The following is a 24,564-nucleotide window of genomic DNA, read 5'->3' as shown; positions in this document are numbered from 1 at the left end:
GAGCTCATCAAGGGCAAAGCGAGAGTTGTGAGGCAAGGATTGAGGCCTGGGAGGAAGAGTCGACATTTTATCTCACTGAGAAGAGAGGCTTGGTGAGTAGGAAACAACAATCTCTGGGCTCCTGGTTTCTCAGCCCGCAGTGGCCAGGCCCTCATCTGGCAGCCTGGCTGACTGCCACTCAAACGCCGCCTCTGGGGAAACCTTTCCTGCCACCTGTAACCTCTTCTTTAGGATTTCATCCCCTGCAGGGCGTTTGTGGCTGTCCATCTGGTATTACAGATCACACCTACCCCAGCTCTCTTTACCGTTCCCACCAGCTGAAGTGTGCGTTCGGTACTCGTGTGTGTCTGTCTCCTCCTTTTTATCTGTCTCGTCATCTAAAGATCTTTCCTCTGTGAGGCTGACATGCCTTGATTTCTAAAATGGCCGACAGATGCAGACCTGAGCCAGATTCCAACGGAGCCCTGTGGTGCCAAAGTCACCCTTACCCCGTTGCTTTAAGGATCAAATAAATGATCGAATAGCAAGAGTTAGTAGCTATAAGGTGCTGATGCAGAGCAGGGAGGATAAAACTTGATGAAGATCAATAGTCTTGTAAATATTTATTTATTGCCATAGACACGAGCTCTTCGTGGGTGGTAAACAGACCCTTGAGCCCGTCATCACCACCTTGCTGGCTTCTAAAGTTTGTTTTCCCAATTTAATTAATATGCGCATTAAACTTCCTCCTTGTGGCTACCAAGATCTGCTGCTGACACCCAGTGGGGCTAGGGATGGTCAGGTTTTTTTTTCTCTAGGTTGTTGGGTCTGGGGATGGCAACAGGTAGTCCTTCAGAGACAACCACATGCATCATCTGGTTCTGGGTGGGAAGGAATGCACAATTTTATCATTTTACAGTTCTAGCCTCATCTTTAATTCCAGCACTTGGGAGGCAGAGACAGGGAGGGTCTCTGTGAGTTCCAAGGCAGCCTGGTCTACAGAGAACGTTCCAGGTCACCCGGGGTTATATAGTGAAACACTGTTTCGAGAAAAACAAAATAAATAAGTAAGTAATAAATAATTAAATATAGTTCTATACTGAATGTATGACATACTCTGCCTTCTGCTTCCTGGTTCCTATGTTATGGTCCATTCACAGCTTTTCAGGCTATACATTCCTCTTTTTGTTCCCTAGACATCCTGGGGATAAGACTATTATGAAATGACTATTTAATTGATACTTTGAGGTTTATTGGGGGAGGAGGGAGGAGGGAGAGCGGAAAGAGCAGAAGGCTGTCTTGGAGGGGGGGAGGGGGCATGAGAGAGGCAGAGCAAGAGAGGAGCAAGAAGGGATTACATGATACTTAATAGGTTAGTTCAAACAAGATCTTGCTCAGACTTCTATTCTTCTTTTTTTTCCTTTTCTTTTTCCTGAGACATGGTTTCATTATGTAGCTTTGGCTGGCCTGGAGCTCTCTCAACCAGAGCTCACAGAGGCCCTGCTCCCTCTCCATCCTGAGTGCTGGGAGAAAAGGCAGGTGCCACTGTGCCCAGCCTTGATCAGATCTTGAAAGCAGGCCTGAGAGGAAAGAAGGGTAGATGTTACTTATTCCCTCCATTCCCTCCGTTGTGTACTTGAGAAGATAAGTCCAGGGATCCTGAATGTCCTGAAGGAGGACTCAGAGCAGGAAATTGGCGGACTCAGGCCTATCTGGAGGCCACCCTTTCTGCCATACCTCCCAGCACAAAATGAATAGGTTCCCAGGCACTTATGAGGGGAGAAGTAAGATGAACTATACCACATGATGAAAGAAATCCATAGGCCAGCTCTATCTGGTTTGCAAGGGTTGTCTGAAGTTTTCTCCCTGATGACATTGCTATCACTTGAATACCTGGAACCATGTTCTCCGATGGTAGTAAGGTTATGATTTTAGTCTGCTGCTAATTAGTGGCACAAAATTAGCCTGATCTTGGCCAGGGCCATGTGTCAACCTTCCTAAAACTCAGCCATTTGCTGGGCGGTGGTGGCACATGCCTTTAATCCTAGCACTCAGGAGGCAGAGGCAGGCAGATCTCTGTGACTTTGAGGCCAGCCTGGTCTACAGAGCGAGTTCCAGGACAGGCTCCAAAGCTACACAGAGAAACCCTGTCTTGAAAAAAACCAAAACCCACAACAACAACAACCCAAAAAGCCTCAGTCACTTATCTGCAGAATGGGGATGCTGTTTCCCATAGCAAAATCATGTAGCTGTGCTGTTTGCCTAGTACATAGAGGCTCAGAAAAGGCTAGTTATTGTTTTTATGAATATTAGTACAGGTCTTATACCTCAAATCTGGGTAGTTATGGGACTGAAAAGTTTAGTGAGTTGTGGAAAAGAGCGTAACTTGAGTCTTTTTGGGCAGCCGAATCTTCTGGGATGGCGAGGCCTTCTGTAGCAGCATCCTGCTATCTCCCAGCCCTCCCAAGTGAGAAAGGAAGAACATAACTTCTAGGGACTCCTGGCATCTTTTAGTGCATGCTCCTCTTCAGAGAACTGGAGTTCCCATGACATGAATATTTGTAACTCCAGTTTCAGGGGATCCAGTAACAGCTTCTAGCCTCTGTGGATACCCATTCCCATCCCCACACATACATTTAATACAAATACCATCTTAAAACCTATGCACTTTGAGTATTTATAACTGTAATTACAATGTAAATACTCAGAGGGACAATTACTGGATACAAGGTGATATGCTTTTGTTGGTGGTGGTCTTAAAGGAGCTTACCACATTGAACTCTGTGAAGATTTATGCTAATTTGTGTCTACCAGATATTCTTGATTCCTTTCTGAGTTCTGCTAGGCCTTTTTTTTTTTTTTTTTTGTTTAAAATTAGGTAACTTTATTCTTTGACAATTTATGTAGTGCATTTTGATAGTGTTAGATGTGTCAATGCTTGCCCACTTGGTTGTATATAAAACGATGCAGTGGGGCCTGTTACTGCTTTGTGTTTTGGGGGACAGGGTCTCAGGTGTCTCAGGCTGGCCTTGAACTTCTGATCCTCCTACCTCCACCTTCCAAATGTTGCTTATAGGCATGCTCCCAGTAGGCATGCATGATCGAGACAACGGTGACCACCATGGTCATTTGCCTTTTTTTTGGAAAACTGGATTCCTTTGATAAATAGTGATTCGGAGTATCTCTTCACAAATGTTGGCTACTCATATGAGCCTCTGAAAAGCTTGATGCTGACCTTTCCCACTCTTTTGTTTGGTAGTTTGTCCTCTCCCCCCCCCCCCCTTTATAGGAATTCTTTAAATATTCTGGGTTCTAATCAGTTACTTGATTTAGATTTAATGATGTAGCGTTTTTCTGTCTTCTTCCAGTTCTTGGATCAAATTCAAGGCTTCTCCATGAATGGGAATGTGATCAAGCTGTGTGGAGTAGAAATTAACCCTTCCAATGCATCCATCCTTCCCAGAGAATGACTTTTTAACAGTACCTCAAAACTGTTAGCTGTAGAAAAGGGACTGTCCAGAGGGTCGATGTGTTTCTGTTGCCAGGAGACGGGCTCCAACCCTTGGGATTACGCTAATCAGCCCTGAGTTCCTCTCACAGGAGATCACCTCATCCTGCTAGGTCCTGAAATACACTAGCTAGTTCCTGGGAAGACACAGCTGGAACCGGCTCAGTCTGTCCCAGCGGATACTGTTGTCCAGGGCAGGAAGAGAACAGCACACGTGTCAGTTAATTGCTGGCTTCGCTCCTGGTTCCTAACAGTGTGTCTTTTTCTCTTTAAACACAGTAAATGGAGATGATGGTTACTGGAATCAAATGAGATAAAAAACATGAAAGGATCAGGGGGTGAGCAGATGGATGGTTCAGTGAGGGAAGCGCGTGGGGAAGGAACCGGAAGACCTCCCTTCAGATCCTGAGCACCCATGCAAAAGCTGTTCATGACAGGTCGTGTCTGTCACCCTCACTCCTGAGCACACCTGCATGTACTTGTACACACACACACACACACACACACACACACACACACACACACCAAGATAGCTAAGCCCTGGCAAGTAAGCAACACTTTGAGTGGCAGAACTTCATTGACTGACAGTCTCAGGCCCGATTCCTTCCCCCAACGCCTGTGATGCCTATAGGTCTACATAACTGTTGAGGGAGGTTCTTCAAGTCAGCCTCTAGAAGTACAAATACTCCACACTGCTTTAGCATCCCCAAATCAGAAACTCGGGACAGAGCCCAGAAATCTGTCCTTTCCTAAGCCTGGAAGTGACCCCAGTACAAGCTAACATTTGTGAAACTGGCCTGTGAGATAGTTTCGGGCTGTCGTCAAGTGTGGGTCTAAGCCTCAGTTCTTCCCTTCACACTTGCGGCATGAGTGAGTTACCAGGTATTTCTCAGGGTCCCTGGCTCACAGCAGTACAGGAAGATGATTGGATGCTGCCCTTTTCTCCCAGAGCTGCTGTGAGATGTGAATGACATGGAGCATCCTGGCTCTGCTGCTACTTGTCTGTGTGGCTTCTGGAAGCCACCTTGCCTCCCACTCTCTATCATTTTTCTGGTCTAAGACTTGGGACTGTAGCATGTATGTAGTATTGTGTGCCGGTGTGCGTGCGCATGTGCACTTGTGTTTGTTTGTGTGTGTGTGTGTGTGTGTGTGTGTGTGTGTGTGTGTGTTTGTGTGTGTGTGTGTGTGTGTAGACGTCAGAGAGGACTTTCAGGGGTTGGTTCTCCCCTCCCACTTTGTTGAGGTCTCTCTTGTTTCTGCCACTGTGCTGTGTATTCCAGCCCAGCTTGCTGCCCCAGAGGTCCTAGGAGATAGTCCTGACCGGCTTTTTGGGGGTTTAAGGGATCAGACTCAGGCCATCAGGCTTATGCTGCTAGCACTTTTTCCCACTGAGCTAGCTGTCTTCCTGGCCTGAACAGCCTTGTTTTAAGGTCTCCATTTGATGAATAATAATAATAATAAAAAAAAAAAAAAAAAAAAAAGCAGAGCAAGGCCGAATAATGCTTCCACAGTGACACAGCTGGTACCCTGGGATTTGAACCCAGGCAGCTTGATGTGAGCATACTTGCCTTGAAACCACAGCTTGGCAAATGAGTTCTCCAGTAAACGTATACAAATAACAACAAAATTAACTGCCTGGCACATGGTAGGCATTCCACGGGTTAATATCCTTCCTCTTGTTTGGTAGCTTGGCTTCCTGGGAACTCTGCCTTCCTTATAGCCAGGCTTCCTGCCCTCCTTCCATGGCTAGTCCCCAGGCATACCCAGCTACACATCCCCACTGCTTGGTAGTGATCTCTCTCTCTCCATTTTACCTTCCTAACTACCACTTGGGTGCTCAGAGCAAAGCAAACAGATTCAGCTGGGTGGAGAGAGACCAAATGTGGTACTTCCTGGGACGCCATCTCTCTTTTCTCCAGCCTGCGTGTGACTCACAAGTGACTCAGAAGTGGCTTCTAACAAGACAGGGACTGTGCAGAGATGTCGAGGGACTTAGTGGCTAGTGGAGTTGCTGGAAGCAGTCCCTAAACTCAGTTTCTGAGACAGAGCGTCACTCCATGACTGGCTATTTAGAATTGCCTTCGTTACGGTTCTGTTTGAAGCTCGGGGTCAGGAACAACAATTCGTGGAAAGAATCTATCCAAGGCTTGAACCTGTTCTTGTTCCTGAAGGAGGCATGGTCTTGAGGCTACCGGTGGAGAGCTTGTCTGACCCTTACTGGAATGGCCTGAGGATCAGAGATCTAAGGTTTTGATAAATAATGTGTCACGAGGGGAATGTTAAGCCCCTTTCCATTTAATAAGACTTTCAAATCTCTTTCAACCTGATTTAAAAAGAGAGAGAGAGAGAGAGAGAGAGAGAGAGAGAGAGAGAGAGAGAGAGAAGGAGATACTCAATTACCCATATACAGTGGTCCAGGTCTATAGTTCCAGCACTCAGGAGTCTGAGATGGAAGGGCTTCTGAATCTGGGGCCCTACCTTATAAAAGATAAAATCTGGGTGTGGCTGTGGGTCCCAGCACTTGGGTGGTGGCTGAAACTGGAGGATTGTAAGTTTGAGGTCAGCCTGGGAGTATAGTGAGACTTTGTCTCAAAAATATACTAAGATGTGGCAGTGACAGCTCAGCAGACAGAGGCACTCGCTGTGCAAGCCTGACCTCCTGAGTTCCATCCTTGGAACCCATGGGAAGGGGGGAAGAGACTACAGAGTAGTTCTCTGACCTTCTCATGATCACATGGCATGGCATGTGCGCTCTCTTGCTCTTCCCCCCTCAATCTCTCTCTCTCTGTCTCTCTCAGTCTCTGTCTCTCTCAGTCTCCCTCTCTCTCAGTCTCTGTCTCTGTCTCTCTCTCTGATGCACATTGTCTCTCCCATACTTGATAACCTAAGGACAGGTTAGAAATAGAGACATGCAGCAAGTATGACAAAATGCATATGGCCACGGGGCTCACTGCACAATCCTTCCAACTTCTTTGCATGCTTGAAACCTTTCAGACACAGTATCTGGTGAAATGCAGCTATCCATAGAGAAGGTCACACTTAAGAACTGTTACCTCCTTTGAAGTATGAATGGCAGCTCTCCTCCCCTCCCTCCCCATGCTACTTCAAGTCTTGATACTCCTTCCCTGAAGCAGATGCAGCTTGAGTGAGCCAGCCAGTGGGTAACTGCTCCTTTATACCACAGGCTTGATCTTCCTGGGGTATAATTCTCACAATAACCTACAAACTAATTACTATTTTCCATAGTTTATGAGGAAAGCTAAGGCTCAGAGGGCTGACTCAGGTAATCCTATTAATCTTACAGCATTGACTGTGATCTTCATGGCATTGTGCCACACTCTTTTCATGTTTGAAGCCACTGTGCCTCTCCCAGCCTTAGGTGATGGTCCCATGACTATCTTCAACCCACACAGTTGGAATAGAAACTTTAGATAGACTCAAGAATTCACCCCGACTTTCTCTAGGGACCAGTGAATGGCATAGCCCATGATTGGATCCAGTCTTTTCTGTCTCAGAGCCCGTTTGCCCCCTACAATTCAGACCCAGGCCTGGCATCTGTTTGCCCAATTTAGTAACCCCTCTACTGGAGGCCACGAGCTCCTTAAGCCAGAAGATGCTGAGTGCTGCATCTTCCTTATGTCCAGAACAGCTCCTAACATGAGAGTATTACTGAATAAGGGGAGGGCAGGGGGTCTGCAGCATCTCAGCCCCCTGAAGTGCTCCTACCTCCATAGATTGACTTAGTCCTTGGGGGAAGAGATGCCCAGTTCTTTGATGTGATGTATGGACCTGAGGTTCATAAGATGGCTATTAAGGAGTTATAATGAACCCATTTGTGACATCCAGCTTTCCACCACTATAACAAAATATGTGAGATGACTTACAGATTGTTTTAAACCTTTTTTGCACTTATTATTCATGGGCACATATGTGCATGTGAAGGTCAGAGGGCAACTTTTGGGAATCAGTTCTCTCCTTCCACCATTTGGGTTCCAGGGATTGAACTCGGGTCATCTGGTTTGGCAGCAAGTGTCCTTGCCCTTCGAGCCATTTCAGTGGGCTGGGGAAATGTTTATTTTTACTTCAGCCCCTGATAGGTTTGTCCAGTTGCTTTGGATCAGTGGTAAGGTAATATATTATTGGGGGATCACCTGGCAAAGCAAAAACAGTTCATCTTGTGCCAGGAAAGAGAAAAGGGAAGGGGCTGTGGTCCCACAATCCCCTTTGAGACTACATTCCCAGTGCCTAAAGACCATCCTCTCATTGTATCCTACCTCTTAAAGGTGTTACCATCCTCCAAATAGCCATGCCTTTAGAATGAAGCCTTTATCGCATGGACTTCTGGGAGACATTCAAGAGCTAACTGTCTCAGTGCATCCTCCTCCTCGCTAGCCCCCAAACTTCTAAAGAAGAGCAGAAAGCTATCATACATTGCCAAGGGGTAATGGAAACCAAACCCAAATGCTTAAATATTTCCAAATTTTCAGGGCCTCTTCAAATGTAAACAGCTAGAAATCAATTCTGGGGCCCCTAGTGGCCAAGACAGCTTCCGCTCCACAGCCATACTTGACTCATGACTGCAGCAATGACTAGGTGAACACTTAAGATTAGTCATCTTCAATGTGCCCAGGCAGTTGGTCATGTCTCCTCACATTGACAGTGCTTTGTTTACCAAGTTCTGCATCTCTGCTCTTCCTTCATCTTCCCAGCAGCCTGGTACACGCCGGTACCAGGGCAGGTGTGATGAACTCCTATTTATAGGTGGGGAAATGATGCTGGCAGGTTAAGTCATCTGCCCTTCACCACTCGGTTGGTAACGGCAGAGAGGTCGTTAGCACTCTTGTCAATCAAAACATTTCCTGTGTTGAGACTGTATTTACCAGCGAGTTCTGAGGAGGAGAGTAACAGATGGGTTTCTTTCTGTTGGTTTTTTCTCTCAAAATGGGTCCTGTACTTGATCAGTTAATCTCTCTGGACATCAGTTTTCCCAACGTGTAATGGAAAAAAACAAATCACACATTATCAGCCGCCAGTGAGGCAACATGTAGGAGAGGAGATTGTAAGGGTTCAGAATGAAAAAAAAAAATTATTTTATATATCATCCTGAGTGAGGTAACCCAACCCAGAAGGACAAACATGGTATGTACTCACTCATAAGTGGATACTAGATATAAAGCAAAGGACAATCAGACTGCAACCCACAGAACCAGGGAGGCTACATAGCAGGGGGGACCCTAGGATGACTGTGGCTTATAATAAATTTTGGTTTTACTCAATCACTGGGCAAGCCGCAGTGAAACATTTCACTATTAGGATAAGAATTTGTACTGTGTCAAGCTGATAATAGAAAAATAAATTTTAAAAAATGAAAAAAAATTATTTTATTTTTAATTTTAAAAAGTTACTTATTTTTATGTATGTTTTGAAACACCCATGCACATAAAAATAATATATATTATGACACTTATTGAATGTGTGTGTATGTGTGTGTGTGTGTATGTTGTGTGTGCATGTATGTTGTGGTACATGTGTGGAGGGCAGTGGACAATTTTGGAGAGTGGTTCTCTCCTTCCACTATGTAGAGCCCAGGGACTGAACTCAGGTCATCAGTCAGACTTGGTGGCAAGCACCTTTATATGGTGAGCCATCTCACTAGCCCCGAGAATGTTTTTCTTTTTTAGGGGGGCATGGAGGGCTGTAAGGCAACGCTAGGGGTCAAATCCAGTGCCTTGAACATGCCAGGCAAGTATTGTATCATTGAACCACACTTCTGGCCCCAATTTTACATGGAGATGTTTGGTGATAATGCTGACCCATTTTCCATAAGTTAAATACCATCTCATGTGGCCACACTGTCTAAAAATGGCGCTTGTTACCTCATTTCCACATTCTGTTATTCCTCACAGTATTTGCTGCTACTTATGTTTTTATTGCTTGTCTGAATTCTCTCACCGGAAGGTAAAAAATGCTAGCAGAGCAGGGACATGTCTGCTTTTAGCCTCTGAAACCCTAACAGGTAGAGCAGTGCCTTCCAAAAATTACTGTTTGTTGAATGAATGATGGAGCAAGGAAGGGATGGATGTACCTGAGTTGTGGAATGAGACAAAATTCAGTGTGATCTGAATGACTAAAAAGTTTGCTGGAAACTTCCTTGCCTTTCAGTAGAGGGATCTCCTGGTCTGGCTTCCTCATACCTGGTCCTGACTGAGTCACTGACTGGCTGGTTCGCAAAGCTCCCCTGCCCATTGGTTTATATACCCTGGTGAAGCGGCTTTGGGAATCATGTCCTCACAGCAGACACAGGTCACTGTATGGCATTCACTGTCTCTGGAGTGTGCTACCTGAGAGCAGAGCTAGGGGTTGGTCCTGCACACTGCTGTGTCTGCAGGGCTAAGCCCTGTGCCTGACCCACCCAGAAGTGTTTGTTGAATTAATGAAGGAAGCAGTGAATGAGTATAGTATGGAAGAGGATGGAAGAGAAAGCTCAGGGCTATTCAACCCCTCCAAAATCATTTGAAATAAGTCTGGACCACCTCACGGACCTTCCACATTAAACCTGAACGCGTCTCTCCCTCCAGAGGCAAAGAGCCACTAAGCAGTTGATCCCCGCTCCCGGAAGGGAGAAGGGCAAACCTAGGCTCCGGATCCGGTTCCATGCCATGTTTTGGAAGTCGTGTTTACGTCTGCCTTCATCCTCATCCCTTCCGCTCCAGCATAAGCAAAATTATAACCCTGCACACTGACTTGCATGCCATTATCATAGCCTGGGTGCTTCTGCGTTGAGGGACTTCGCCCCCGGGACTGCTGACTTGTCTGTGAATGACAAATCCAAAGTCAGGGTTGCACAGACAGCTGGACTTCCCTGCTTTCGTGCAGCAGAGGGAGGAAACAGAGAATGAAAGATTCTGAAAATAAAGGTAAGGGGTTGACAGCAGAGGGGCGGCTAAAAGGTGCGTGGGAGAGAGATGTCACAACATGGACATGTTTAGTTTGTGCTGATGGCTGATTTGATTACTGAGGTATATTCGTAATTTTTAGTTATGTAATATATGTCCTCTTTAAATGACTGTTTTCTAAATACCATTTCATTCAGTTTTTCCCATTTTTGCAGTACTAAATGTATTTTTTTGTATTCTTGATTTAATCTTGGCCGAGTACCTGTCTCACAGTTTTCTTTATAATCGCTTCCAGAATTTTGATACTTTTATTTTGGGGGTGTTTACAATTGTTAATCATTAAGATGTAGGGTTTCAGCCAATTATTGGAATAGCTGGAGAACTTGGTACTTAGACAGTTCGGGTTTTCTAGAGAATCTCCAGATGAACAGTCATCTTTTTGGGAGGGCCCAGCGGGGAGTCTTCGCTGACCTTCAGAGCTGTTTACCTTGCACAGGGATGTTCGGATGCAAACTCCCCCTATTCCCCGCCCCCACCACCTCCTCTAAAAAAGAAAAAAAACAAAAACAAAAACCACCAGCACAAGAATTCTGTTGGAGGGGAGGGCAAGGACAGAAACAGATTGAAGTGAAAGCCCCCCCCCCCCCCCCCGCAACAAGGACTCTGGGGGATTCGGGGTTCAAGGCTGCGGCCCTAGCAAATTCCTGCCGCAGCGGGGGTGGGGTGTGGGGGAGCAACGGCCAGGTTCGTCCCCGAGTACACGTGGTTCAGGGTCTGCACTTCCTTATGCATCCTTGGTTCTCCAAGATTTTGGTGCCCGAAGAGGGGCCGTGCGAGCCCGGGGACAGGCCGCCATCTCTGCGGCTCGGCGCTCATGTGGGGGTTCGCCAGCTTCGCTTCTCCGCAGCTGCTCAGCGTGCCGGCACCCCCGAAACTGCCCGGGACCACGCACTTTGCCCCTGGCCAGGCGTGTGCGCAGGTGCAGGCAGACCAGCGCCAGGTGACCACTCGCTCCAGCCCCCGCCTGCCTGCTTGCCGGGGAGCCCGTGGGCCCCCCTTTCTCTTCCACCCCATCCCCGCAGTAGTCTGACCTCTGCTTGTTAAAAGATTCCCATTTGGTGGTGGGCAGTGGTATATGCACACTCACATACAGGAGAACTCCCAAGCAAAGAACCTTGAGTCGGGTACGATGTGATGGATGCCAGGGGCGAGGCTAGCTTTCCAATCCACCCAAAAGCGTCTTAAAGGGTCCTGGTTTCTCCTGGCTTTAAAAGTGACGGGGGTGGGGCTTGAGGTTGTTGGCAACATAGGCATAGAGGCTTTGGACCCTTCACATTCACGCATTGATCCATGTGGTTTTGATGTTTAAATTTTAATTAAGCAGTCACGGGGAGGGAGAAGCAGCTGTGTGAGGCCCGGGTGAAGGCGAAGAGGCCAGTTCACTCCTATTTCCCAGTCAGCTGCCACTCATGGACAAATAATTCCTGGGTGATCTAAGTATTCAAAATCAGTTCCCAAAGAGGGCTCTTCCTTGCCCTTTGCAGTGGCTAGAGAAACAGGGAAAAATTGCCTATTTGTCAAGTCATGCTAGGCCACGGGCATGACTTAGAAATAAAGCTGTCTGAATCAGAGGCTCAGGCCCAGCTCAGCGTTTGCCAGTGTTTAGAACAGAAATACTTCCCATCCCAGCGTGTCAGCATGTTTTAAGCCTCAGATCTCTCTCCTGACCTTTTTGGTGGGAGCTGGTATTTGGAATTTTTGTATCACTTTGTTGGAGAGCCAAATAGACAGGTTTTGGCTTGTTCAGCCATCTCTCCATAGAGACCTGGGACATGACTTTTAGTTTCCTTGGGTCTCAGTTTCTTTATCTCCCAAGCAGAAAGATGTTCTGTTTTAGATGACATTCGTTTTTTTTTTTTTTTCCCAGATTGTGTGCAATTGGGTGGATTGTGAGCATCATTTTGGGCATACACATAAAATAAATTCATTTTAGAAACTATTGCACAAATGTGACTAACTTGTTTTCAGAAACGTCTATGTCAGATATTTATGTTTGTGTGTGCACACAGGTAGGCTGTATTCTGTTGTCAGGTCTATGTTCTTTGAGTCCTAATTAAAACACACTGGAGAAGGATGAAACAAGCTGTAAACTACTAATTTCATTTTCAAAGAGTCTGTAAAATGCAACCATATATGTGCAAGTGTGCTATCTATTTAGAGAGAGTCCGCAATTTCCCTCTGATTGGCAAAGGCGTTGAAGACCACAAATAGGTCATGAGTTAATGCATGTCTAGAGTCTCCCAAGAGTTTTTCAGGCCTTTTTCTTTCTCTGTCAAGAGGTGGGTCTGTGTTGAGGAGTGGATTTGAGTGTGAGAGAGTGTGTAAGGTGATTGTATGTATGTATGCACACACAGCAGTGCATACACAGAACCGTTGAGAGAGAGGGTATGAATATGTCCACCAGACCATGAAAGCTATTTTTGGGAAGCAAAGTACCAGTTATTGACCCAAATCTGAAATAAATGTACCAAAAATGTAGAGTGTTCATGCTGAAAAGGACCCCTGGAAAAGTACCAAAAGTGTAGGGCTTATTTGGAAGTCAGTTCTCCTCTCAAAGACTAACAAAGAAACTAGGTGAAATCGCAAGAGGTAGATGGAGCCAGTGCATGCTTAGTATGTTGGCAAACAGAACTTGAACTTTAATGAGCTCCTGTCACATGACTGCTGTTCAGGAAATGTTGGATTGTGGTTTAATAACTGCCTTTCTTTCTTTGACCTGTTCTCAGTACATCTCAAACAGACCAGTGAAGTTTTTAACTATGAAGGCCTTTTATAAAACTATCTCAAAATGCTTTGCAAGGAAAAATCATATGTATAAGACAATTCAGTTAAAATAAAATACTAGATATTGGTAAGTGTGACTGCTAATTTTTTTCTTTTTCTTTTGGTTTTTTTGAGACAGGGTCTCTCTATAGCTTTGGAGCCTGTCCTGGAACTCGCTCTGTTGACCAGGCTGGCCTCGAACTCACAGAGATCCACCTGCCTCTGCCTCCTGAGTGCTGGGATTACAGGCGTGAGCCACAACAGCCCGGCTGTGGCTGCTAATTTTAGTACTAAACATCATAGAGCTTATTGAATGAACAATGAGTTTGTAGAAAGTTGTCTACCAGGTACTTTATATATTGCCCCAGTAGTGCAAGGTAGGTGGTATTTCCTGTCTAAAGAAATGGCCTAATGCTGGGCGGTGGTGGCGCACGCCTTTAATCCCAGCACTTGGGAGGCAGAGGCAGGCGGATCTTTATGAGTTCGAGGCCAGTCAGGTCTACCAAGTGAGTTCCAGGAAAGGCACAAAGCTACACAGAGAAACCCTGTCTCGAAAAACCAAAATAAAAAAAAAAAATGGCCTAACACGTTTTGTGCAGCATATAGACAGAAAGCAGTAGATTTCACCTCACAAACCACCTCTCAGGTAGGTGGGGATTTGCAGACAAGCCACTCCATAAAATTAGCTTAAAAAAAATGTGTAGGGGCAGGGGAGATACTCAGCAGTTAAATGCTTGCATTGTTCTTGCAGAGGACCTGAGTTCAATTCCCAGCACCCACATGAGGCAACTCACAATTGCCTATAACTCTAGCTCTAGGGGATCTGATGCTCTTCTGAACTCCTCAGGCGTGTACACACACACACACACACACACACACACACACACACACACACGTTTACATAAATAAATAATAACAAAAATATAAAGAAGATAAAATTGACTATATCCATATTAGAATTAATTTACCTTGTATGAAGAAGAGATGAACCTCAGAAAATAAAATAATGACTTTTGATGATTTTTTTAGTTTTTTTGAAAAATAGACATGTTAAAGTCTGTGAATTCATCAATAAGGTATTAGAAGAAGAGGTATGAAAGAACAAGAGAGGAGAAGTTGAAAAACAGGAAGTGGATGTTTTATATAAAAGGCAGAGAAAATATTTCCCCTTCAATGTTTCTGTATTTTGAGGGATTTTATTTAATATTAGCAAACACGACATTCTATGAGCAAATGAGGATGTGCCTCACCTTTGAATGTGCTGAGTCTAAGATTTGAGCGCTGTCTGGAGTACAGGGACCTGGATGTTTTCACTAGAAGATATTTTAGAATCGAATTGGGAGTCAAACAAGGTCAGACCCAGACTTTAAGCCTCATGTCTTAAATATGCTCTCCATTCTTCAATCAGAAAAAAGTATAAAGAATGTTAGCTTTTATTTTCCTTGGCCATCATGACCCCTTTGCTATCTTTAGAGTAAACACACCTTCTTTGAAGGGCTTTTCGTCATGGCTGCTTTTGTCCGGGTGGGCTGGTGAAATGATATTTTTTCAGGAAGGACCTGTAAATGTCATGTGATTTCTCAGGGGTCCAGGAAGACAGGTTGGGAATTTGCCCATGCCAATGGTTACCAATGGAAATGAGATTCACACTGGAAATCTGCTAGTAAGCTTTTCATTTGGGGCAGAAATCGGAACTGTTTGAGTTAGCTTGTATGACCTTAACTTTCAAATGTTTTTACTGAAGAGGTGAAACCCTTTATAGTTTCTAAGCCTAGAATATATGTTGGCCTTATACACATAGTGAAATTTCCAGGAGTGCTAGCAAATCTGAGAAAGTTTATAATACTTAATTTTGTTCCAAAATAACCCACCTAAAGCAATGTTGCAAATTTTGCAGGACCATGGGAAGAAATTGCAACACAATTTATCTTTTCATTCAGTCTACTTATAGGTGTAAACACTTGGCTACATTATAACATGATTCTGCCTGAGTGCTTACACGTTGCAATGTTTATATTTTATTATGAAAGTGTTATTCAATTTCTGCTTGATGCATGTGCATGGCTACCTTGTAACATAGTTTTGCCTGAGTGATTACACATTGCAATGCATATATTTTATTATTCATGTGTTATTTAATTTCTGCTTGATGCATGAGCATGTGTGGGCATGTGGAGGCCGGAACAGCATGTCAGGTGTCTTCCTCCATTGCTCTGTGTCTTACTGCTCTGGGCTAGGGTCTCTGGCTGGACCAGAAGCACACCATGTTTGCTGAGCTAACTGGCCAGACTTCCCCTGTCTCCAGCTCCCCCAGCACCCTGCCAGTGCTGAGGATATGGATACTCAGCTATGGCCAGCTTTTTACATGGCTGATTGCAAATTGAACTCTGGTCCTGATGCTTACAGAGCAAGTGCTCTTACCCATTGAGCCTAAATATTTTCCCAGTCCTTCTGAGTATGTGTACATTTGTTTGAGACAGGGTTTCCCTGTGTAGCCTTGGCTGCCCTGGAACACCTTTTGTCATTCTTCCTCTCTGGAGGACTCTGACACTTTCCATGTTTCAACTTAGATGTCACTTAATTCTAAGAAACTTTCTTTCTTTTTTTTTTCTTTCCGTTTTTGTTTTTGTTTTGGGTTTTTGAGACAGAGTTTCTTTGTGTAGCTTTGGCTGTCCTACAACTAGTTCTGTAGACCAGGCTGGCCTTGAACTCACCGAGATCCACCTGCCTCTCCGTCCGACTCCCAAGTGCTGGGATTAAAGGTGTGCACCACCACCACGTGGCTGAATATTTTAATTTTTATATGCAAAATGGCTTGGTTTTGACTCCCTTCCTCTTTTCGCTGTGGTTTTTTTTTTTTTTTTTTTTTTTGTGCAGTGCTGGGGATCAAACTCTGGGCCTGTGCATGTGAAGCAAACACTCCTGTCTGCTCCCCTCATTCTTTACCTTCCTGCTTTATGAGAGTTCGAGTCCACATTAAAACTTCAGAGCAGTATATCCTATAATTTTGGTGCCTTTAAAAAAAGATGGGAACAGTATGCAACTGTTTGTAATTGAAATTGGGCTGAGTAGAAACTACACTATTTTTTTCCCTTTCACTTTTGAGACAAGATCTTGCTGTGTATGCAGCTCATACTGGCCTTGAACTTGGTTCATTCCTGGCTAGTCTTTGGCTTGATCCTCCTGCCTCAGTCTCCTGAGTGCTGAGGTTAGGAGCAAGCGCCATCATGTCCAGTGGAGACAGTGGGACATCAGGGATGTAACATCTGCTGGACAGTGATGCCACTGGTTATTGATTCTTCTCTGTGCTACTGGGGCTGGCCCTTGGAGTTTTCGTTTTTGAGTTGTTCCTGGGATATAGAAATGTGATCCATTTTTTATGTGTTGGCTTTGTTCCGGTGATCTTGCTAAAGGCACTTAGTAACTTGAATAGTTTTTAGACTTGGAAGGATTTCCTATGTTGACATTTTTCTATAATTGAGACAGTTTTATTTCCTCGTTTCCAATGCTTACACATTTTTAAACCTTCCCTTACTTAAGCATTAGCCAGGATCTCTCTGAAAATGATGACTAGAGGGCTGGCGTGATGGCTTAGTGTAAAGGCACTTGCTGCCAAGCCTGATGGCCTGATTGTGATTCCTGGGACCCACATGGTAGAAAGAGAGAACATACTTTCATCTAAGGCTGTAAATTTTCCTTTGAGCATGATTGTTGTAAATCCTGCAAGTACTGTGTCATAGTTAGTTATTATGAACTATTTTAATTTTCATTATGATTTTTTTTACCCAGAGAGTCATGTAGAAGTATACTTCATTATTAGAGAACTAAAGTGGTTCTATCTAGCAACTTCTTTGCTACTGACTTCTAATTTACTTCTATTGTAGTGAGAGGGCAGACTGTAAATGTATTAGTTCTTAGAAAAAAATTGAAATCTGCTTTGAGGCCCTGCATATTGGTGACTTATATATGTTTATAGTATATGTACATAATATATGTACTTTAAAATAATGTGCACACTAAAGTTGCTTGGTTCCATTTTTAGGTATGTTGATTGTTTCAATTTTTTTCTTAAAATGCAAAGATCTATCTATCTATCTATCTATCTATTTATTTATTTATTTTGGCTTTTCAAGAGAGGGTTTCTCTGTAGCTTTGGAACCTGTCCTGGACTAGCTCTGTAGACCAGGCTGGCCTCGAACTCACAGAGATCCACCCGCCTCTGCCTCCCAAGTGCTGGGATTACAGGCGTGCGCCACCACCACCTGGCACAAAGATTTATTTTTTATGTATGTGTATATGTGTATTTCTGTGTGTGTGAATGCCATGCATGTCCAGGTGCCCCTGGAGGTGAAAAGATGTATCAGGTCTCCTGGAGCTGGAGTTACAGGGTTGTGAGCTGATGTGGGTACTGGGAATTGCACTTGGGTCCTTTGGATGGGCAGAATGCACTTTTAACCCTGGGCCACCTCTCTAGAACACTTTACTTTTTTGAGATCCAGCCTCATCTATACCTTGACTGGCTTGGAACCCACTGTGTAGCCTAAGATGGCCCTGAACTCACAGCAGTCATGTGCCTCAGCCTTCCAAGTTGGAATTGCAGGCATGAGCCACCTTGCCCCATTGGCCTTGGCAATTTTTTCTTTTTTTCTGGTTTTGCCATAAAGCCTGGCCTGGAATTTGCTCTATAGACCAGGCTGCGGTAGATGTTGTGTCGGATCTCCTGCCTCTGCCTCCTGGCTGTTAAGATAGCAGTTGTGAGTCACCATTCCCAAGTCACGTCTGTCTTTTGAAGGGTAGTGCCACCGAGTGCATGTGATTCTGGGAAAAGCCAAGAAGGTGGCGTGTACTGTGGAGGCTGAGCTGGGAGGGTCATTTGAGCCCAGAAGTTCAAGGCTGGCTTGGGAAATAGTGAGACCCTGTCTCAAAACAATGCGCCCCCCAACCCGATCCTCAAACCAAACCACCAACAAAAACCTAAGCTGGAGATGTTTTATTTAGCATTTAAATGTAAAACAAACAAAAAACCATTTTGAGTTTTTATTGGCATATAGACATTGTACAAAGCAGTAGGGTTCAAAGGGTTTAAGTGGTCACGTTAGAAGTTGTTTTGCAGACTTGATCCAAACCTTTCCCAGCACCCAGCATGCATTTCTCGGGTTTCCTTCCCAGTTTCAGGGCCGTATGTTGTGTTAATCGGACCCAGGAGCTTTTAGTCCTATCTGGCCATTTACTTAGCACATTCTTTGAGTATTTATGTACCTAACTTCTTTTTTCACAGATACACATCACGGTGGCTCTTGAGTCATCAGGAGAGTAAAAAGCCCGATTCAAGTGACCTAGAGCAGAAGTCACTGATGTGATCAATGATGTGCGGTTGTGGATACTGTGGAAAGGTTTTTCACATTTCCTATTAAAATTAGACCAAGAAACAAGCTGGCACTTCCTTCTAGTCTCTTTTGATGTGCTCCCCTACTCCACTTCTAGTATGGAAGATGTGCCAAGCAAGGGGCCTTGGGATGTTGCATTGTGTTGTCCGTTATCTGACTGAGTTTGTTAAGTGCAATCAGTTTGTGGAAACACATTGAGCCGAACATGCTCTCTCTGTTCACTTTTCAGTACATATGTTACACACCCGAATAAAAATTGTAAAAATGAATGCTTTGATGTTAAATGTCTTTTTTTAAAATTTTGATTTTGAGGTGGGTTTTCACTATTGTAGTCTTGGCTGACCTTGAGCTCAGACATGTTCACCGGGTGGGCTTGCAGCCATCCTCCTGCCTCTACCTCCTGAGTGTTGAGATTACAAGAACCAGCCCCCATTCCCTGATGATGTCAGCACTTTAGAAGAGTGCTGAGGACAGAGCAAGCTGGAGGACCACTCAAGGTCAGCTTTGCTTTGATGAACTCGGTCACTGGGAAGAGGTCGTGACCTGGGAGCTGTGGGTGTCTCAGAGCCCACGGTCAGGACTTCTGTCTCTTACTCTTTTATAGTCTTAAACTTGCTGATCAGCGAGTGAGGGGCTGGATAGCCATCACAGCGTGGGGACTAGAGGATAGTCTCAAAGCCCTAATGCAGTCTGCGTGAGTCAGCACTTCCTGCTTTCTGTTTTTCTGTCTTGTCTTCATTCTCTTTCCCAGCCTTCTAAAGACAGACACTTACCCTTAGAGCTTCTTTCTTTCTTTTTTCTTTTTCAAATTATCACCTAAGAATCATTTGATCACAGGAGAGAGAGAGAGAGAGAGAGAGAGAGAGAGAGAGAGAGGCTGACTGACTTTGTGCCTGTGAAATCTAACAAGAGCCTGATTCAAGGTATGGCTGTTCTTCCCTGGCCCATTTTTAGTTTGGTGTTGTGTTGTTTAAATTTAGAATCCCTTTTCCAAGTTGAGGGGGTGGTGGTAGTTTGCAGAAATCGAACCGCCTGTGACTCCTGCTCCCCGCAAGATAAATGGGGAAATCTGGGAAGGTATTAGAAGGTCTCCTGAGGAAGGGACTTGCCTTAATGCCACAAAAGTAGAGTAAAGAGCTGGACATGATGGCACTTGCCTCTAATCCCAGCACTCAGGAGGCAGAGGCAGGTGGGTCTGTGAGTTTGAGGCCAGCCTGGGATACATAGCAGGTTCCAGGACAACGAGGCTGTTACACAGACAGATACTGTCTTACAAACCACATCCCCCCCCCAAGAAAAGTAGGCTAAGAGGGGAAAGACAGGGACAGCTCTCTTCCTCCCTCCCGTGTGAGACATAGCCTGCCGAGGATAGAGGGACGGGATCTTTAGCTTGGGAACTCAGACTTTAAAATTAAAATTAAAAGTCTTTAAAAATGAACCGACAAGTATTAATAATTACTAAGATGTTAGCAATCAACACTGTTGATACTATTAATATTAACATCAAGATGTTAAAATACACAGTTATATGTGTATGCACACATACATATGCATATCCATGTTCACATCCAATGAGATTTCTGTCACTGCGACAAGACACCTGAGAAGAATGGCTTTATGGGAGGGAAGATTATTTCAGCTCACAGCTGTCGAGATCTCAGTCCTTGGTCATTGGCCTTACTGCTTTGGGGCTTTGTTGACATAGTGTATCATAATGGGACCGTGTTGTGGGTAAAGCCTATTAACTTTATGTCACTGAGAGAGAGAGAGAGAGAGAGAGAGAGAGAGAGTTAGTTCAGGCTGGGCTTGTGCTTGTAGCTATTCTCCTGGTCCAGCCTCCTGAATAGTGGGATTATAGGTATATACCACTACACTTGGCAATTTAATTTATTAAAATTTAGTAAACATTTTAAAGTGTTTTTTTTATTAATTTTGTGTTTGTGTGTTTGTACTTGGGCACCTGCATGCCATGTAACATTTATGAAGGTCAGAGAACACCCTATGTGTGGGGGGTTGGTTCTCTCTAATAAGTAGGTCCCAGGGATCAAACTCAAGGTCATCAGGGTTTTGCTCACTGAGCCATCTCTCTGGCCCCAATGTCTTTGGTTTTGAAAAAGAAATAGCAATACTTATAAAGTTGTTATAAAATTAGAAATAGTACATTGAAAATGCCAAGCATGGTACCTGAGAGTGAGTAGATTAAAGCATAAATGCTCCCCAAGGGGTTTATGAAAACCCAGAAAAGCACAGAGAAAACCTGTAATCCGTGATCTTGTTTCTTAGAGAGAAAGGCTGCAGATGTCCCAGAGTTCCTTTCTGTCTCTGCTCATGCGCTTATTTGTCATTGTATCCTTTCTTCCTGAACATAAAATTGCCGTTACACTCACAGCATCTCACCTTGATTCCTAGGTCTTCAGTTACAGAAAGGAGGTTTATAAACCAATCTTCTGAAGTCCAACCAGATACTGTGTCTTGAGTTAAGGAGATAATTCAAATCCCTGGTAAATGAGATGGTGGACATGATCCAGATAGGCCAGGTTTCTTCCTCTCTCCCCTCTCTGCTTTCTTTTTGTGATATTTCAGTGGATGAGAGGGTTATTTTTTATCCTTTTTTTTTTGTTGTTGTTTTTCCAAGAATGGGTTTCTCTGTGTAGCTTTGTGCCTTTCCTGGAACTCACTCTATAGACCAGGCTAGCCTGGAACTCACAGAGATCTGCCTGCCTCTCCCTCCCAAGTACTGGATTAAAGATGTGCACCACCACTGCCCAGCTTGTTTTTGGTCTTTAAAGGAATAAAGGAGCCATCCATTGCCCAGAAGTGAGGAAGCCTGAAGTCCTGTGCATTCTTCCTGTTCCCTCCATGTACAACTATAGTTATTTGTGTATTTGTGTGTGTTTGCATGTGTGTGCATGTGTATGCGTGTACGCAGGCCTGAAGCTGATGTCAGATGTCTTGTTTGATTGCTCTCCAGTTTAGTTGAGGCAAGAGGTCTTGCTGAACCCAGAACTCCAAACTTGGATAGTATAGGTAGCCAGGCTGCCCTCTGGTCCTCCTGTCTCTGCCCTCTGGGTGCTGGTATTATAGGCAGCGCGATGCCTGCTCAGCTTTTACTTGGATTCTGGGGATCTGGGCTCTAGTCCTCATGATTTGAACAGCAAGTACTTTATTCACTGAGCCACCTCCCAGGCTCCATTAAACCTCTGATGCCTCTCTAGTACTGTATCACCAAAAGGAAGCTGACACTTGTACATCATTGAGCTTATTCAGGTTGTATGAATCACACACGAACTCATCTGTGTGTTTGTATGTACACCTTTGTGCAGTTTTTTAGCAGGCTTATGATCTTGGGTAACCACTACTTTACTCAAGACAGTCAATTAAATCATGACTGTAGACTTCCTTGTGTTACTTTTCCATAGCCACCCCTTTCCTTTAATCTAAATCTATTTGTCCTTCATCTTTATAATTGTTACTTCATAGGTTTTCCCAAATGAAGTCGTGAAGTATGATTGGCTTTTTTCCACTCAGCCTGGTTTCCTTATGGATAATGGAGGTGGTATGGATCGATACAGTTGTAGTCCATGGTCTGCCCACACCACAGCTTGTTTATTCAGCCTTGAGAGACATGTGAGTCATTTCCAGGTCCTGTCTGTGGGGTACAGAGCTTCTGTGAATATCTGTTTGCAACTTCCTGTGTGAAATTAAGACTCCATTTCTATGTGAAAAAGAGCTCAAGACTGTACTTGCATGGTATATGGTAAAGGCATTCTTTCAATTTAAAAGGGCATTGCTAAGCTGTTGTCCAAAGTGTGTAGCATTTTCCAGTCTTATCAGCACTGCGTGAATGTCTTCACACACCTGTGAGTGTGTGCCACTGCAACTATGTTTCATCTAGCCATTACCATGGGTATTGAGTGATACACAGATGACCCATTGTCCCTCCTTCCACCCAACAAACATATGGGTTCTGAGCTCAGTTTTCCAGCTCTCAGCAGACCTCTCCTGAGGTTTCCAAACTGTTTCCTAAGTCTGTTTCCTGACTTAGTTTTCTTCCCTCACAGACTGAGTCCCAGGGTCCATCACAAGCCCACTGCCTTCCAAATTCCTGGGGAAAGTCACAAAGCCAAGTACCTGCTGGGACTGGAGCATCACAACTCCTGTATACCCCTTTCTGTTACCTTGGTGACTCCCTTCCATTTCTGGAAAGTACCACTCCAAATGTGTTCAACCATCATCAAGCCCTCTTCTCTTAGGTACCCTCTCCACCCATGAGCAAGGCCAAGACCATTCAGCCTGGAGTCCCTCAGCATCTTTGCACCACAGCCTTCCACATCTTCCACCTCATCTCACGCCCTCCTCTTTTGTGGAAGGGCCAACTGGTTATGGGTGTGTGTATCTATGGACTAGCAGAATTCTCAGTTACCTAGAATGGGGATCATTTGGTTTCCCCCCTTTGCTCCCTTATAGTATCTATCACCTCTTAGGATTAGAAAGCCCATGGATTGTTTCATCTTGCTTGACAAATGTATGACACCACAGAGAGAATGACTAGAAGAATGTGTGATTTTTGCTCTAACTCCTTTGAGGATGCATTTGATTTACAAATGTTACAGAGTAGGTTAGTGCATTGAAACAAAGTTGCTGCCTGCTGCCCTTTACTGAGTGCTTGGACCCGGCTGTGTTCTCAGCCTATTGGAATGGATATTCAGCAGAGTGAGCTTGACTGCATTTAGAATCATTGCCAGACGGACATACTGCAAGCGTGTCTGTGAGGGCATTTCAAGAAAGGTGTCAGGCCCACAAACAAGTAACATAAGCAGTTCTGTCCTATAGATGGGGTCCCAGGCTGAATAAAAATGAGAAAACAAGTTGAGCATAAATGTTCATCCTCCTTCTGCTTCCTGACTGTGAAATTTGATGAAATAACTGCCTCCCGCTCCTGCCACCATGCTTTCCTGCCTGATGGACTCTATTCCCAAACTATGAAGCAAAATAAACCTGTCTCACATTAGTAGTAACCCCAGAATACCCAAAATGTGTCTGTGTTGCATTACAGAAAAGAAATGAAAAACATTTCCCCTCGGGTAATTTAACTGAGAGGGAACCAGGTTTGAATTCTCTACTCATTTCTCCCTGTGTCGTCCATCACCTCATGCCTGTTGTGAGAGTCTGGATCTATGCCTGCTTGAATGCTGTCTTATTTCTCTGTGTGTGTGTGTCTGTGTCTGTGTTTGTCTGTGTCTGTCTGTGTGTGTCTGGGTCTGTCTGTGTCTGCCTGTGTGTGTGTGTGTGTGTGTGTGTGTGTCTGTGTGTCTGTGTCTGTTTGTGTCTCTGTCTGTCTGTGTCTGTGTCTATCTGTGTCTGGATCTGTCTGTGTCTGTGTCTATCTGTGTCTGTGTCTGTCTGTATGTGTCTGTCTGTCTGTCTGTGTCTCTAACAAAGGGCTTTGCTCTGTATTTTTTAAACAGCACAGACAGAGTCACAAGGGAGAAGGAATGAGGGATACTTCAAAGGAGTCTTTACCAGAGTTTACAGGGGATGAAACCTTCCTGACTCCAACCACCCTGAACTGACCCGGGCTGTGCTACCAACACCACTGCACACAGACTTATCAACCTGTATCCATGTCTCTTCCAACATTTATGGTGGATATTTGCTTTATAAGGTTGTTTCTCATCTATTTGCTGTTTACAGTGTTTATCATCATAACACAAACACACACATGCATTACCCATGGGTCAGAGCAGAGTATATATTTAACATTAAAGCTATACATTAGCTTAGGTTATAAAAGTTGATTACATGGGACCTCAAGGCAAGTAAGGTTGTCTATTACATTGTTCTTTTAAAAGCAGGTTAAACAAACAGGCAGAATACACACCAGGATAGCAATCTTAAGTTATAAGTGACCTCAAGGTGTGTTATTAACTCTGGCTGTGAGGTCCAGCAAAATTTCCAGCCTCTTAGAATG

General features: G+C 44.4%; 1 protein-coding gene across 4 annotated transcripts in view; it reads left to right on the top strand.

Annotated features, from left to right (window-relative positions):
• Positions 1 to 24,564, top strand: part of Dnajc6 (DnaJ heat shock protein family (Hsp40) member C6) — a 160,525-nt gene that overhangs the window by 1,113 nt on the left and 134,848 nt on the right. For 2 of the 4 annotated variants that reach the window (XM_036177394.1, XM_036177395.1), the window contains exon 1: positions 10,155 to 10,404. The exons of the other annotated variants lie outside the window; for them this stretch is intronic. In XM_036177394.1, coding sequence (XP_036033287.1) covers positions 10,383 to 10,404 — 22 coding nt within the window. In that variant the 5' untranslated portion in view covers positions 10,155 to 10,382. Of the gene's footprint in view, positions 1 to 10,154; positions 10,405 to 24,564 lie in introns of those variants that run through there. 4 annotated transcript variants of the gene reach the window in all.

This window comes from Onychomys torridus, chromosome 2, assembly GCF_903995425.1.
Source record: "Onychomys torridus chromosome 2, mOncTor1.1, whole genome shotgun sequence".
In the NCBI taxonomy this organism is placed as follows: domain Eukaryota; kingdom Metazoa; phylum Chordata; class Mammalia; order Rodentia; family Cricetidae; genus Onychomys; species Onychomys torridus.
This window is presented reverse-complemented; position numbering and strand designations above follow the sequence as displayed.